The sequence below is a fragment of the Pseudophryne corroboree genome, chromosome 3 (assembly GCF_028390025.1).
Source record: "Pseudophryne corroboree isolate aPseCor3 chromosome 3, aPseCor3.hap2, whole genome shotgun sequence".
Taxonomy (NCBI): domain Eukaryota; kingdom Metazoa; phylum Chordata; class Amphibia; order Anura; family Myobatrachidae; genus Pseudophryne; species Pseudophryne corroboree.
The window spans coordinates 468,323,886-468,337,348 of record NC_086446.1 but is presented as its reverse complement, the minus strand read 5'-3'; the positions used below and the strand labels follow the sequence as shown (position 1 = coordinate 468,337,348).

At 41.3% G+C, this 13,463-nt stretch overlaps 1 protein-coding gene across 1 annotated transcript in view; it reads left to right on the top strand.

The window, feature by feature from the left end:
- The window catches only part of LOC135056038 (cytohesin-1), a 71,876-nt gene that overhangs the window by 39,509 nt on the left and 18,904 nt on the right, over nucleotides 1-13,463 (top strand). The window contains exons 2-9 of the mRNA XM_063960760.1: nucleotides 4,794-4,876; nucleotides 6,773-6,837; nucleotides 8,041-8,107; nucleotides 8,191-8,309; nucleotides 8,791-8,871; nucleotides 9,014-9,126; nucleotides 9,364-9,512; nucleotides 12,031-12,143. Of these exons, the coding sequence (XP_063816830.1) occupies nucleotides 4,794-4,876; nucleotides 6,773-6,837; nucleotides 8,041-8,107; nucleotides 8,191-8,309; nucleotides 8,791-8,871; nucleotides 9,014-9,126; nucleotides 9,364-9,512; nucleotides 12,031-12,143 (790 nt within the window). The remainder of the gene's footprint in view (nucleotides 1-4,793; nucleotides 4,877-6,772; nucleotides 6,838-8,040; nucleotides 8,108-8,190; nucleotides 8,310-8,790; nucleotides 8,872-9,013; nucleotides 9,127-9,363; nucleotides 9,513-12,030; nucleotides 12,144-13,463) is intronic.

Sequence of the window (13,463 nt, the reverse complement as noted above, 5' to 3'; positions counted from 1 at the left end):
TTCTTACTTCCGGTCCCGGATTCCTTCAGCACTCTTAATCTAAGCGAAAGCAGACGCTTATCCCGTCAGCAACTGCGAGACAACCTCCCACCCTTTGCTGGAGGGATAATGTCTGCTGATCTACCCAGTGCAGATATGAGAAGGATAGGACACGCCCCCAATTGACAATGCTGAATTCCTTTGTCGTATAAAACACCTTAAGAAGTCTAAGAACACTGTACGCTGTTTACTTAAGAAGTACCGTAATGGTACGCTATTTGCGTAACGATCGCTCAGCCGTAGGCGAGACGCTCAAGCGTCACGTTCGCTCGCGGCCCAGTGATCACAGGACACGTTATTGGTTATGTCTAGGGAAATGATTCGCTATGGCGTAGCTTACGCTCGAGACCACGAGGAGGTCACCAGCGATGCCGACGCTCACAACACTATACCTTTATGTAAAACCTTATATCAATGAAATACACTGCATACCTTAATGTGAGTACAGGGTGTAAGTGCAACCTTGTGTAACCTGACTAACTACAAAGCTGCTTGTGCGTCACCGACGCTCAAGTGAACACTTAACACTATAGAAAATACACAGATACTGGTTTAGGGTTCCAAAGCCTATTAACTGTATTATATCTAATATACTTGTAAAAAAAGGATAACAGTACATATGATACACTACAATATAACAGAGACTTCCTAACCACAGAACTAAACAATAAATACAAATAGACAATACTACGCTGACCTAGATACAATACAATACAATACTATAATACTATAAGGTATATAAGAGAAAAGAGGAGAGAGAGAGATAGAGAGAGAGAGAGAGAAATTGGCTCGCAGAAAGACAATGATTATGGAGAGAACTTACGCACAAAGGGTATGATCGCCAGCGCCTCGATATCCAGCTCCCGATTATCAGCAGATAACCGTTGATGAGAGAGTGCTCTTGGATATGGTCGGCCTGCCTATTTATGCCCCACACACAATGCAATCTAATGGTCCCTACAGTCTCACTGTCCATTGGACGCAGGAATTCGGCTTCGCATTATAACAAAGGTCATAGGTTGATTCATACAGGTAAACTGTCTTGTATCAGTGGCCTAAGTTATGTAACACAATGGGTGATGACCAGCACATTCCTGTCTTCTGGAGACCTTTTGTTTGGCGAATACAAAACAGAATCCTGTCTGGGTTCTGCTCTATATTCATGATGTCCACTTTCAATTGAGACAATGACGTCTCAGCCCTTATTTTCCTGTATACAAATCCAGCCCCATTTGTAAACACAGGTGTTGGTCTTCTCCATTGAGTCTCAAAGCTCAATGTAATTAAAGGCTATTGCACTCCGTCTGCGGGAAAGATACTGATTTGGAGTACAATTGATCTTCAATTACTATTCTTGTGATTACCTTATGCATGTGTAGATATGAGGCCCTCTTAACATGCAAACTATTGTTTGGGGGATCTCTGAGGTCAAAGAGCCATTTGAGACCCACTGATGCATGACTAAGTAAGAACAAATGATAATAGAAAATAGACATAACTTGTTATGTCCATAACTATTCGCACGAGCGATTAATCCGCTCCAAACCAACACCGGAATATTGCTGATTAAATACTCTTCCGATGGGTACCAAACACTGCTGTATGATTCCTGTTAGACCCTTCGTACGATGTAAAGAGGGATTCCTCGGCTCAGGGACGTTCTATTTTAACCAAACTTTCAGAATCTATCAAAGGGACCATGATCTATAAACTACATTAATTGTGAACATTTGTAACTAATGAGTCGCACGCTACGATCACGTAAACTCTACCGTAAATGCGCATACTGCGCGTGCGAGTGCACGCTATTGCGGGTATGCGCTTCCACGGGAGAGCGTACGCATGCGCAGCACGGACCAGTGTGCGGTGCAAATATGGCAGTGTGCATTAAGACATTTTTCTGACTTTGACACTGACAAGCCGTATTGCTTGGTAAACACATATAAGCATTGTACCAGTTTTCAGGTTTAATCTTGCCGCTAAGGTCAGAAATTGTCTGGTTAAACCTGTCTGTTGGTGGTGGGGCATTTGTAAGGTGGTTACCATCCCATATTTAAAATAAATAGAGGAAATTATAAAAATATTGATAATGTAAAATATATTCTCTGTTTCAATTTAAAGTTAATGTTAGCTCTGTAGGACTTATTTTCTTTCTAAGCTGGCCCTTCCATACTTTCCTCAAAGTCCCTGTTGCCTGAGCCAGAAATTGCACTAAGCCAGAATGCTTCTATTGAGCTCCCGTGGGTGAGGCCGGGACAGATGCCCTCTCTCGGCACTGTGAGCACATACCGTGGTCGCTATGCCGATAGTTCTAGCATCAGGTAATGGGGGGTCCCCTCCCAGAAGACGCACTCTACACCCATTAGCCAAAACTGAATTGTCATTCCGCCAGGATGTCTAATAAAAGTGTTAGCTATGGGGCTGATTGTGAGTCAGACGCAAAATAGCTGTGTTTGCGTGACGCCACTGAAGCCCGATTTACTACTGTATGCTAATGAGAGTTTGTATAAGGCTAATGCGAGGATCCGCCCACTGTTGTTCTGTCCGCAGTCATAACCATCATCATTAGTATTGGCATGTGATCCAGCCCTATGCTAAGTGCAAGAGATCTGTCTGTAATCAGCTTCCCTTCCACGTATATATGACTAGCATTTTATATACACGCTTGCAACACTCCAATGATATTCCCTCAAGTCAAGGCGGGTACCGTGTGCTCTATTGTCACCTCCCAGTTGCATCCCCAAAATGCCCAAACTCACCGTATGCATGACTTGGCATGGTACTCAAGCTACAGACCCACAGAACAGTTTTGTGCAGTCGCATTATCACTGCCCAGTTCTTGCCCAACACGCTCATTTCACACAAAGACAGATCCAGCCAAGATCCGTCTGATGTAAAAACGTAAATTCACTAGTGCACATGCCCTATATACTATAAATTGTTATTTGCATTTGTCTGACTCAAAATCAGCCCCTGTGGCTCTAGAACAAGGCAACACACGTACAGGGCAGGCACCAGAATGATGCAAGATACAAACATGGGCTCCAACAATGTCAACGAGGATGTTTAGTTGTTGTTTTTTTTTTTAAGCTGTTGTGGAACCAAAACGCTGGTATCCTGGTCTCTGAAGGAGTTCTCGGAGTGGTTTTTATGGAGATTTTTTGATAAGTACCCCACCACGCAAGCTCCCAGGCATTGGGTATGGGGGATGGCGGTCATTAGGTCGACATGATCACTAGGACAACATGGCCATGAGGTCGACATGCACTAGGTCGACATGGAAAATGGTGGACATGAGTTTTCACAATTTGTTTTACCTTTTTCATACTTGACGATCCACGTGGACTACAATTGGGAACGGTACCCTGTGCCGAGCGCTGCGGTAGCGGAGCGAGGCACCGTGCCCGAAGCATGGCGAGCGAAGCGAGCAATGCGAGGGGTCAATGTGCACTAATTGGGGTTCCCTATCACTTTTAGAAGAACAGGACACACAAAAAAAGTAAAAAAATACTCATGTCAACCTAATGACCAAGTCAACCTAGTTATCATGTCGACCTAATGCATGTTGACCAAACGTGGTCGATCCAATGTATGTCGACCTAATTAAGCATGCCGGTAGCCAGGATTCCGGCGGTTAGCATATCGATGCCGGGATCCCGGACGCTAGAATGCCAGCGGGGCGGGGGGGGGGGGGGGGGGGGGGGGGCAGCAGCGCAACAAAGCGCTATGCAGGCTCGGTGGCTCGCTGCTCTCGCCACATATTTTATTCCCACTCTATGGGTGGACACCCACGAGAATAGCCCCTGTTAGCTGGGATTCCGACTGGTGGCATTGTCAGTGGTCGGGATTCCAGCATCGGTATCCTGACCGCCAGGATCCCGACTGCCGGCAATGTAACTATATCCCGCTCCCAGACCCAGCACTAGGATTGCATGGTGAGATGTTGGAGCAATAGAGCATGTAAACATGAGAAAAACACGTGACGTTGTACAAACTGTTTCCTCCTTGAAATATGGTGGCAGAAACCAAAAGCAGCAGCTATACAGTAGTTACATACAAATGGCTTAGGAAGATATCAGCATATTTATAAAAATATTATTTGCTGAAGAAATTTAACACAATTGTTTAAAATGGTCCCAAAGTAAAGACTTACATTTAATTTAAGTTGCAGGCACACATTTGCAAACATGTCTTATTGGACAAGGATCTTCAGCACGTGTCTACAGCAGCTGCCTACTGGCCTAACCAGAGGAACACTTGTTTATTTATGTGTCTGGCGACGTGTCTGTGACTGCAGTGTAAATATTACAACTATGTTCTTGCATGTTCTTATGATATCAGTCTGGTGTGTCAGGTAATATTATAAAACCTTGCAGGACAATTGGTAAATACTGTATGGTACAAAGAAAACAAAACACTAAATAGAACTCTTATGCCAAAGACACTGTTTATAAATGTGATAGTGCCAGCTACGGCTGGATGAGATCATCTCTGCTTTTTGCGTGGGAGTAACAGACAAGACACATTACGGGATGAGGGCACAGACAAGATCACTATCTGGCAACATTTGATGTTCTGCATATTAGCTGGACTGTGAGCCCCTGATTAGTAATCGATAACTCAGGATTTTAACAATATTGTATGTATAATTTGGGCAATATATTTAATAGTTTTCTGTACATATGTAACAGCAAACAAGCAGTGTATTATTGGATGATTGTGTGTGTGTGAATAAACTAATTACTTTTCCTTAGTGCCCAGTGACCTGACGCTGCAGGAGCGAGAGGAACTGGAGAACATCCAGCGTCGGAAACAGAAGCTGCTGGAAGATATTCAGGTGAATGTCCTCTGTGCTGTCATCCAGGGATCATAGTTCAATTACTGCTGACTACTGCTTTTCAGTGCATTTCACTCAAAGGACACTGTGCTCACTGTTTCTTACATATTTACATGAGAGATCCAGGAAAGGTCAGGTTTAATCAGAGCAGAAGAGATATGGGGTATTAACTTAAAAAAAAAAAAAATCAACAATAACATGAAGTAAACATGGCGTAAGCAATTACTTGTTGTCTAGCAATGAGATCAAACCCTTTAGCAACTACAGCTCCTGCCTGTGAATCAGCATTTTGTTCCAATTTGGTAAATCAGCATTTTACAGCTTCAAGCCACATATTGTTCCAGGATTTCTTGTGTAAAATCATGGTGGCTTTATTGGTTAAACAATAGGTCTTCAACCTGTGGCCCTCCAGCTGTTGTGGAACTATACATCCCAGCATGCCCTATCTCAGTTGTGGCAAGGCATGCTGGGATGTGTAGTTCCACAGCAGCTGGAGGGCTGCAGGTTGCAGACCCATGGGTTAAACTGTGTACAATTTCATTTGATTGCTATTAATAGTCCTGCTCGTCTAGGGTGCTGTGTGCAAGGGAGACAAGTCATTTGGGTGCTGATGCTGAGATGGACAGGACCACTGCTGCATCTTTTGCTGCTACAAAGTCCTTCCCTGTTGTAGATCCATGCGTACAAATGTGCTAGGAGTGAGACGCCAACTGTCCACGTCCATAGACATAGAATTACAGCTTGATGCATCTTTAGATATCACAAACGGTCGCACCATGGAAACTTTCACCAACCCTATGGCAGATGTAGTTTCCGAGTATGGCCTCCTGTGTGAGCAGTTCAGCGCCTTTGTATGTGACTGATTTCTGCGACACACATCCTACACGCCCATTAGACACCACATGTCTGTGTCTTGTTTTGTTTTTTTTTTTTTTGTAAACTGATTTTATTGGTTTTGTAATACACAAAATATATTTTGAATACAATAAAGCTGTAGACATTGCAAATACAAAGTTTGTGGAACCTTCGTTGAATAAGTACGAAGGCAGCGAAAGAGTAGTATCTAATCTTGCGAACAAGACAATTTTATATATAGCAAAGCAATCAAGCATCAAATATACATCATATTATCAAAAGTAGCAAAAATACTTATTCTGTTTAAAGTAAAAACTGTTTAAACCAAAGTTTACAGGTGAAAATCAGAAGGAAACAAAAAAGAGTATTGAAAAGAAAAAATAGAAAAGAGTAGCAAGGGGTTAGGTGGGGGGGTGACTAAAACTGTGTACCATCTGGGTTGTGTCTTGTTCTGCCACCCCACTGTTACCTCCCATGCACCATCTAGAAACGCCCATTACAGTTCTGCTGCCATGCGTCCTGTACTGTGATTTTGTATGTATACAGTTGGGACACGGGCTTCCCAACTCTCCTTTTTGTCCCAATATCGCACCCGCGTCCGACTTGTGATCAGCCCCTTAGTATTTATGAGGAAATTGTAATGAATGCAGAAAGCAAATACAGAAGACAAGTGGAATTTAGCAGAAATGTAAATGTTTGTTGAAAAAGCAAAACCCCTATTCTGATGTGTAGTGTGTGTGCAGCATGAATAGTCCGTGTACGTCTCTTTAGGCGTGGCTGTGTCTCAAAGGCCTCGCTAACATCTGGCAAGACACAATCTAGGGCCAAAGCATGTGACTTCATGGTTACCTCATGGTCTCATTCAAATGAACGTACTGCCAGAATTTACTGATAACTGAGTCCCAAAGCCAATAATGCAGTGACAGGGCTGGGTGTGTTCTAGAGATAAATGAGCTGCTAAGGCAAAATGGTGATAATGTCCGTACAAGCATTGCAGTCATTTCCTTCTTTCATCATTCTCTGCTATTATTTTTATTTCAGCGACTTAAGGAAGAAATAGCAGAAGTTACTAATGAAATTGAAAATTTGGGATCACTGGAAGAGAGGTGAGAAGTGCACAATTGTTTCCTTTTCGTCTGCAGTGTATATGTTTTGGGCTGACCTGGAGATTGAGGTTGTACAGACTGTTACATTGTCTCATGGGCAGGTCTCCCAACGTACATTAAATGTGTGTCTTTTCATCATGACTCAGTAATAATATGTGCTGCAGTTTCTACTTTCTGTTCCTCTTCTCAACTGCTGCTAAAACAGAGATCCTCATTCACAGACTGACCTAACAGAGCAGAGAAGTTTACTGTCCTTGCGTGTTGGGAAACGGTATGAAAAATATCATGGGAGACCAGAATGAACCATACCTCTCATCTGTCCTGATGTACAGTAGACAGGACAGAGCTGATATGAAAGCTCTGTCCTGTCGTCCTGCCTGAAGATGACTGTCACGCAGTGTGTAGAGAAGTGTCCTCATACACCTAGGGGTAGGTTTACTAAAGGTCGATTTTCAGCATTTTTCTTTAATGAATGTAAATAAATAATGCGTTTCAGGGGCTACAACACACAGTTAATCTTTATATTCATTTGTAAACGTTAGTACATGTGTGTTTTAGCCCCAGAAACATAGCATCGATTGAGAATGATTTGTATCAACTTTGGGGCGATAAAAATCGATGCAAATGACCTTTAGTAAATATACCCCTTAGCCTCAATATGCCATGCGGCGCGAGATGCCTGGCGTGAGAGAGACGCTTGAAGTAGTGTAGTGTTGTTTTTGCCAGAATGTGCGTCTTAGTGTACACATAGCATCTGATATGACTATACAACTGATATTAAGAGGAATATGTATAGGCGGTTCCGATACCATTGCTAAGTAAATAAAAAAACAATGATTACTCTCTGTCAGAATTCCGGAAACTAGAGCAATGACTGCTGTCATCCTGATATAACAAGACATCACTGTGTTATTATTTCTGGATTACCTTTTCATTGATAAATAAGAAAAGAGGTATACGCTAGCAATATTTAGAAAACACATTTCCTGTCTTTACACAACTATTATATCAATCTGTATTTCACTATTGTAAAAACTTTACCTTGTTGGAAAAGTTATTTTAATGGTTAAAATTAAAGTTACATTTTAATTTACATCAGCTTTCACTTCTGGTTCCCTGTGAGTTGTGTCTTCACCATTCGTAAATCAAATATGTATCATGTATTGCCAAGGCACGCCACTTTAATTGTATATTGATCAACAGGAAAAACCTGCAAAAGAATAAACAAGTTGCAATGGGAAGAAAGAAATTCAACATGGACCCAAAGAAGGCATGTACTCTGTAGATGTCGACAAGCTTCTGAGCATCTGCTCAACAAACTCCTGTTAACCATGCAGGTAACATATTTTGTAGGGCATCCAGTTCCTGATTGCGAATGAGCTGTTGACGAATACTTGTGAGAGCATTGCTCAGTTCTTGTACAAAGGAGAAGGACTGAACAAAACCGCCATTGGAGACTACTTGGGAGAACGGTAAGAGGCGAATAGATAGCTCTGAATGCGTATATATTGACAAGCTTTAAAAATAGTGCTCATGTCTTACGGTCCTTCTGGTTGAGAAATTATGATAAACTTTATCAGTTTCCTGCAGCAATTAGTGTTAGCCACTTTCCAGAGAGTTACTACCAGAATTTCTTTAAAAAGGGCACCAGGGAAATAGGTAGTAATGAGCATACAGAGACAGTTTTGCAGTATGAGACTATTTAATTGAGGGGAGTTAAGGGTACTCAGGAATTCCTGGGAATCGCTGTTCATCAAATACTTTCAACACCAGTTGCACCTTATGGTGTATTTCTTGGACCATGTCAGCCAATTTAAAAACAAAGAATGGACACGTAATAAAGATGGTCTTTATGTTCCAGGTTAAATTAATATTAATATGTAGAAGAGTGTTTGAGAAAACCAGATAGATGTGGGTTTTTATTGTCTATATGATGACATGTATATTTCGTAGAGATGACTTCAACATCCGTATACTTCATGCGTTTGTGGAGCTTCATGAATTTATGGACCTGAACTTGGTGCAGGCACTTCGGTGAGTAGTAGCAATGGTGTATATGATTTCTGTACTTTTAAGAGGAATTAATTTAATAAAACAGTGGCTGTGCTGTAGGGCCAGCTCCCAGATCCCATACTCTTCCTTGGTAGTAGATCCCTGTATTATTTGTCTTTCTCAGACAGTTCTTGTGGAGCTTTCGCTTGCCAGGAGAGGCCCAGAAGATTGATCGCATGATGGAAGCATTTGCTCAACGTTACTGTCAGTGTAATCCCGGAGTCTTTCAGTCCACAGGTTTGTAGAATATTCCACGTCTGCTCTCCCACTGAGTTCTTCTTCTTGCTAACCGACATCTGCCTCATGATTAGTATTTTAATGCACTGTTTATCCAGTGCGGTATAGTGTCCGTTTGTTTGCATATTTGCTTTTCCTACATGTGTGTAAATTCTCTGCATACCGGTCATTGTTCTAATGTCTGTGTTATCTATTTGCTCTTCCCGTCTACCAACCTGTGATATCCTTTACCCACAGACACATGCTACGTATTATCTTTTGCTATTATCATGTTGAATACGAGTTTGCACAATCCCAATGTCAAGGACAAACCAAATGTAGATCGATTTATATCTATGAACCGTGGCATCAATGATGGAGGTGACCTACCTGAGGACCTGCTGAGAGTAAGTGCACTTGTTGGGGTTTCTGTATACTGGGGAGAATAATAATTGTCACTTAATAACTTTTATGTATTACACTGGTTGTCTATACTATGTATTAGATGACTACATATAAAATATTTAATGTACAGGAAGGTTTGTTTTTTTTAAAAGAAAATTTAAGTCAAATTCCTTAATATGTAAAGTGATCCTTATTTGCACTTTAATGATTTTGCAGGTTTTCCATATGGCAAGAACAGTCCAGTGCCAGAGATACTTTGTGCTGTCAGGATTGTTTTTTCTTGGCGAACCAATAGCATACTTGTCAAAACCCCTTTCCATTCATCCCAGCTGGAAAGGAGATAACATTGTTGGTGCTGGACTGTTACAGCCAACAGGAATCCCCAATACTTTTTGATCACAGAGGGCAGGGAAGTACCATGGGATAATCTATATCTATATAAGGGATGCGTTCAGGATGACGGCTGTTGGGATACCGACTTCTGTCAAAATGCTGACGTCAGAATCCCGACAGCTGGCATCCTGAGCGTTAGTATAGTGGATGGGTTGGGGCCAAGGGGGATTTTGGCACCTCCCATGGGGGTTAGTGTTAGGCGGGGGGGGTAGGTTTAGGCTGTGGAAAGGGATTGTTAGAGTTAGTGTGTAGGGGAGAACATATTTACCTTGCCCCTGTTGGGATTTCACGCTTCAGAAATTTGGCATTGGTATTATGACCGCCGCATCCCATCCGGCGGTCAGTCATACTAATCCTCTATATAATAATCCTCTGAAGTCTGTCCCAACTACAACATGCATGCAGTGGGAGCTGGGATGCTGAGGCCTCCTCAACTCCTCCCACTGCAGCGAGCGACGAGACCTGGACGGAGTACCACTCTGTGCCGGGTCATTACATATCAAATCAACTCAAAAAAACAACTCAAAACACAATTTTACGGAACCTCTACGATTTTTATGAAATTTGGTGTACCAGTAGGATGGGGGGAAAAACTAATTTACACCAAATTTTAACTTCATAGGTTGGATATTTTTGGAGGTGGAGCCATTTAAAAATGAACAAAATATGCAAATTTAATGTAGCGGGGGTCTTTTCGTTTGCCTGTAACTTGAGTACTAATTAAGACAGAGAGATGAAATTAGTGTAATTTTAAAGCTTATGACTAGATCTTTTCACTTCAATTAATAATTTTGTAAGGTAGTACTAAAAAAAGTTTAATAACCTTTGACCATGACCTTTGACCTCCATTTTTTAAAATAGGGAAAAAAATTTGTATAATTTTTTTTTTTTTAATGAGTTCTCCCATATTTCATTTAAACATGTACCAAATTTCACTTTGGGACTCCCATGGGATAATGCGATAACAATAATTTACTGACAAGCAGGCAGCTAAATTATACAAAATTATCACTTGCAGACAGTGTATTATAAAGTTTTGAAAAAGAGCAATATAACCTTAATATATATAACAGACCAGGTTTTGTTCATGCTTTCCATGAGTTTAGTTTTGAAGTTACAGACAGAGTTTCTCTTTCTGTAATGGTGTACACACGTCCTGTTGTGGTCATTGGGTCTACTGTTGTTAGTATATCACAACGATGATCTAGAAGAATGTTGGGTTTCCCTGGGTATTTGTACGATGGGGATGGTCCTTGTGGGTGGAGAAAGCTGACCTTTACTAATTCGTACTTTTCATCTACGTCAAGAACACATGCTACCCACCACTCTGCATCATACATACAAGTGACAAATCCTTTAATGTCTTTAAATTCTACTTCGTCCTCCAGTAAACAAACTCGTTCCACTTTCGAAGATGTAGAGTAGGAATAAACTTTAGTTGACAGAGTAGTTGTTGATAAGGGAATAAAGGAATGTAGTTTCTGGGTTCCAGCAATTGTGCGGGATTGCTCAAATCGAGCTTCCAGGAATTTCTCTTCTGCCTCGTGGTCAGCTGAAAAGGGGGTCACCTTGGTCCGCCTGCAGCTCCACCTATTCCCCGACTCTTTGTCCTGCCTACTCCTCAATCCAGTCCCTATATATACTTTGCACTTAGAGGCAGGGTCATTCCACATCAAATCAACACAGCCATTTTCATGACCATCACCGATCTCAATGACATTTGCTGTGCTTGTTAAGTCTGTCACTTTATAGAATGTGAAAGATAAATACTAGCTACAAGCTGATTGATTGCTATGGGCAACTTTTCTTTATCTCTCTTGAAGGTTTCATACATCTTCCCTATAATATTTTTTACAGAATAAAGTGCAACATCATAAATTATGTTGCTGTTTGTAAAAAAACAAAATAAAACAAGAATAATGCATTCTAGCCTCCAACATCAACATAGCCAGGTCTACTGTTACATAAAACAGTTTATTTACATGTTAGGACAGATAAACCATGTAATTCTACAGTCTGCTAAATCCAGTCCTTTAAACATGAAGCATCTTATTACTTAGAACAGACTTACAATGGGATTCTTCCTTACAGCTTTAATATTGACTAAGATTGTTTCTGTCTCACTAGAATCTATACGACAGTATAAAGAATGAGCCATTTAAGATTCCAGAGGATGATGGAAATGACCTAACGCACACCTTCTTCAACCCAGATCGCGAGGGCTGGCTATTGAAAATGGGTGAGTTGTCTCGTTTTGGGTGAATAGTGTCTTGCATATGCCATGGGATGAGTGGAAACACTACTTTTTATGCTTTTATGGGGGAAAAACATGGATGTCTGTGCTCATTTGCTTATAAGATGCCACTGGAAATTGTCCCTCCCCCCACCCCCCAAGTAGGACCCAAAATATGTTCTAAGCTGTTTGCTTCATATTCTGATATTCTGAGTTAGTGTAGCTAGAGAGAGAGAGTGCGTGTGTGTGTGTGGTGTGTAGGTGTAATTGGGGTGTTCTCTTTGTCATGCTGCCACTACGGTTTCACATAGCCCTAATAGCTACCTACCATGTCAAACAACCCCAGATGATCCTTAGACATTTTGGAACAGGGTCATGGATCTTGTCTGCAAGGTGTTGGATATTTAAATTTATTGTCTAATGTTATTTTATTGAAAATACAGGCTCAATATAAAGTACAGAGCAATAATTAATTTTAATTAAGATTCTAATACGAACCACAAGAGAAAAGATTGATCAAGTTGAAAGAAGGGAAAATGGAGGGAAGAGTTTTGTGTAATAGGAGACAGGGTATGGGAGCAGGGAGAGGAGATAGGTTATGCTTTGGATGTGATGACAGAGGAGACTGCTTTATTTCTTATTGTTCTGAACAGAAGGTAATTGCTTTTTGCTGGAGGCTCCAGAATCCGCCCAGCTTAGAAGGTATTTTTCCTTAATTGACAGAACATACTTACTGTATATAGAAAGTACCTTCCTACAGATGTTCCACCAGCTTGCTGTTAAAATGCTGCTGCTGTCACTGTATTTTAGTCCTTGTCTGTGCCGTGTCTTTAGGTTATGAGCCTGCACTTTGTGTCCTTATACATACAGTATGCTAGATTGGAAGTGGTGTTTGCAGGATGATTAGTATATTGCTTTTAGTTGTTTAGTTTGTTATTTTTATAGAACGCTTTATTATACCCAAAATTGTATTATACATAAAATATAAATCTGTGCACACTGTAAGACTTACAATGCTACCCTATACCACCACTGCCCTTACTTTCCACCAGGCATAATCGCCCTATACATGGAAGCTAGGTGCAGGTGGTCTGTAATAACATCGGCATGGACTAGATCATAGGTTCTCAAACTCGGTCCTCAGGACCCCACACAGTGCATGTTTTGCAGGTCTCCTCACAGAATCACAAGTGAAATAATTAGCTGCACCTGTGGACCTTTTAAAATGTGTCAGTGAGTAATTAATACACCTGTGCACCTGCTGGGTTACCTGCAAAACATGCACTGTGTGGGGTCCTGAGGACCGAGTTTGAGAACCTCTGGACTA